Source organism: Melanotaenia boesemani, chromosome 3 (genome assembly GCF_017639745.1).
Source record: "Melanotaenia boesemani isolate fMelBoe1 chromosome 3, fMelBoe1.pri, whole genome shotgun sequence".
Lineage (NCBI taxonomy): Eukaryota > Metazoa > Chordata > Actinopteri > Atheriniformes > Melanotaeniidae > Melanotaenia > Melanotaenia boesemani.
In genome coordinates, this window is record NC_055684.1 from 25,384,934 (window position 1) to 25,388,564 (window position 3,631).

The 3,631-nt window shown below is 35.4% G+C and overlaps 1 protein-coding gene across 1 annotated transcript; it reads left to right on the forward strand.

The window, feature by feature from the left end:
* The first annotated feature begins 685 nt into the window (after positions 1–685).
* On the forward strand, positions 686–3,424 carry mrps16 (mitochondrial ribosomal protein S16). The gene is made up of 4 exons (XM_041981730.1): positions 686–843; positions 1,059–1,089; positions 1,762–2,028; positions 2,961–3,424. The coding sequence occupies exons 2-4, from the start codon at positions 1,077–1,079 to the stop codon at positions 3,089–3,091; spliced, it is 411 nt and encodes a 136-aa protein (XP_041837664.1). The 5' UTR covers positions 686–843; positions 1,059–1,076; the 3' UTR covers positions 3,092–3,424.
* Positions 3,425–3,631: the final 207 nt, after the last annotated feature.

The window sequence follows — 3,631 nt, forward strand, 5'->3', positions numbered from 1 at the left end:
AAAAAAACAAAAGGCAAAAAACAAACAGACAAAAGCAAACACGTGACATGTTATAGAGTACACACAGTACACCTGTACTTTGTGGCTGTGATATTTTTGTATTAGTAACGTGAGTCAATAACCTGTAAATGCTCATGCGCAAAATGTGTTTTATTTAAACTTTAAGATAATAAAAGAGCAAAAGCAACATTTGAGAAACTCAGAAATTCAAGTATTCAATTCAAGAGTATTTTCAACTATTTCTCCAAGACAGTTTAGAAAGACAAGCAACTAGATTTTGTCATCGATGAACACGAAATTATTGTTAGCATGGTGGTATTTTTTGTCAGAAAAAAAAGAAAAAAAAAGAAAAAAAGACACATACAAGAATATAACATAGAGAATAATCTTCTGAATTTAAAAGAAAGAAAGAAAGAAAGAAAGAAAGAAAGAAAGAAAGAAAGAAAGAAAGAAAGAAAGAAAGAAAGAAAGAAAGATGATATGATAGGCTTGTTGAAATATTTGTGTCTAATTACTAGAATAGCTGGTCCTTAAATCTGTTTTGTTCATGCTCATGCTTCAAAATGAAACATAAACACTGACCTACCACATTACAAAACATTCAACCTCTACAAACTGTGAGAACCGAAAAGGACAGCGTGTCAATAGCGCCATCTGGCGTCAAAAAGAGGAAACCCCGCCGCCCTACGTCATTTCCTGTTTAAAAATGGCTGCGCCCTGAGAAATGTCACATTATTCTCTCTTCTGCTGAAAATACAGGCTCAATACACCGTCGCTGTGCTGAGAATCAATAACAGCGGACATCAGTGACATTTTAAGTTACTTCGGTGCACTTTCTCTGAGGTATTTCACCTCGTTTTGCTGATTTCTACTCTTGATTCACAGTAATGCCGAAATTAGCAGTTAGCATATGCTGTATTCTTAACATGTAATGACATTTGAAAGATTATTTGAAGTGAGTTGCTTTGAGCATTAGATTCGCTTTTCGTGCTATTTATAAACAGTTACAAACACACTCACACACACACACTGGCTAAAATGTTACTTGTTTGTTGCAGGACACATCAGCGGACAGCATGGTGCATTTATGTGAGTATTAATCTCAGCAGTCTTGTGACTTGAACTGGTACTGCGGCTTGAGAAAGACAAAATAAAAATACTTTATTTATTGAGTCATACACATAATGCATTTATTTTCCCCTTTACCATCAATTACACGAAAAGGTTATTTAAGCCACTTTACCTCCCAATGTAACGTTTTTCATCTTGTACCGATGAGATAAGACCTAATCCCAAAGTTCCACAGTGCTTCAATGTAAATGTAAACTGTGGACCAAGTTTCCAAATAAGCCAAGAAAAATGTGTACTGTATCTAACTTTTAAGTTTGAATTAGCTTTTAAATAATTTTAAAAACGTGTTTAAGCATATTTTCATGAATTCGATGCAGTTGGACAGGTATTACACTGTATAAGAAAATGGAAAACTCAAATAAACATCAAGGATATTTGTTGTAATCCAGTACATTTAATATTGGTGGAGGCATTGCTATTACATGCAGAAATGTTTTTTCTCAAACTTATCTTCAGGGCAGTGTGGTAGTAAGAAAGTAAACCCAGAGTTAAACCTGGAGTTATCTCATTAAAATAATCCTGAATTTGTGGTGCAAGCACAAGATCTCACTGATGCAGTAAATATTGTAACAGTAATAAGAAACTGATGTTACCTCTAATAATGCTTATTGTTTTGATTTCCTTCTGCAGCATCACTCCTCTTGAAGACGTACCATGGGGGTTTTGTTGTCATCCGACTGGCACTCGCGGGCCACAAACAAGCTAACAGACCCTTTTATCGCATTGTGGCAGCTTACAATAAAAGAGCAAGAGATAGTAAATACATAGAGCAGCTGGGTACCTACGACCCGCTTCCTAATGCCTACAATGAGAAACTTGTCAGTTTCAACTTTGACCGGATCAAGTACTGGATCGGTTGTGGTGCACACACTACAAAACCAGTGGCCAAACTTCTAGGTTTGTATTAATTTTGTAAGCATGTACTGTTACATAGACTAACATGATATAATTTTATTGACAGCCTGTTCAGAGAAATTTGTCACTCATAAAGATTTGTTTAATCAAGGAGGTCAGTCTTTAACTTTTATTAGGGCCTATGCCTTTATAAATATACTTTTAAACTGACACCTCTTTTTCTTTGATGTGCTTGTCATATAATTGATCATAAATGAGTATTGTCTTGTTCTATTGTGCTTTCACATTGCATTCATTAACACTTTGTCCATGCCCTATAGTTTATAGTTTTCATAAAATTAAATATTTAAAAAATCCCAATGAATGTTGATGAATCATAAACTTGTTTTTCTTACTGTCTATAAATGGAAACTGAAAGTGACATTTACAGCTCAGCTCAGTCTGCCTACCTACCAGATGTAGGCCAGGAGCCTTTGGTGTAGCAAAAATATAACGTTGTCAAAAATATATATTTTGTTGGGTTTTAAACGAAGTTGTCTTTATGTTAGTTTTTTGCTGTCATGTTTCAACTGTCATCCATTTACAGATCAATTCAAGGCCAAAAATATGGGCTCACCTCATGGAGGATGTTAATTCAGCTGTTTATACAAATATAGAAAAAAAGTGCAGGAATGACTTTTCTGAAGAAGCCTCTGGCTGAAGACAGTTGTTGCGTCAGTTGCATTATTGAATCTGTAACACCAATACACTTCTTGTATATACAGGATGTGTATTGGTGTTACAGATTAAGATTTTCTTTTAAAATGATTACAAGCATCTAATGTATTGCTGCTTCAGACAAATGTTGCTTTCATTAGATGTTTCCATGACAACTACATAAACTAATTATTATCATCTTAGAAAGAAATTGTCTTGGGATTATGTTGTATGCAGCCTAAGGTCCAAAAAATGTTCTCCTTTCACACTGTCAACAGGGTTGGCAGGATTTTTCCCTCTGCATCCCATGATGATAACCGAAGCAGAGCGTCGACGAGCCCAGATGGAGCAGGCAGAAACCGGGGCAGATGATTCCCAGGAAGGGGAGAAGCAGCCTGAAGAGAGTTAAAAGCTGAGGACTGTGACACTTCCTTGAACTGGACAGTTAAATAGTTACTTGGAGAATGATCTGATTGATCCATGTCTATTTACTTTGTGGGTAGACTTCTCATACCATCTTAAGTTTTAGTTTTTTGAAGAATGCCTATTAGCATTCTGATGCTTATACACAGCACCATGTTATTGCATTTGTTTGGGTTTAAATTGTAAGTTGTTTAATACCTTCTAAGATCTTTATGGAAGACCAGCACCAACAGTACTTTTTTTATTTTTATTAAATGAAATAAACTATGTTTTGTTTCCTTTGAAACTGGCTCATGACCTATAAAATAACCCCACCTTCTTTTGTCAGTCTTATTATTTGGGCCTTCGTGTTAGAGACAGCAGCAAACTTCAGCAATGCCAAACAAGACAATAAAGAAATCAGAAGTGTTTGGGTCTGTTAATAGGATTGCCAGCAAGCTTTATAATAGATAATAGATTTAATAGAAAATTCCCCACCTTTACACAGCAGTGGGAGCTATGGCAACCTTTGTAAACTGGAAATGTA

Bases quoted from the DNA above. Each gene is read 5' to 3' on its own strand.
- mrps16 (XM_041981730.1), top strand. The intron at 2,029-2,960 runs GTTTGTATTAAT...CACTGTCAACAG, and splicing joins ACCAGTGGCCAAACTTCTAG to GGTTGGCAGGATTTTTCCCT.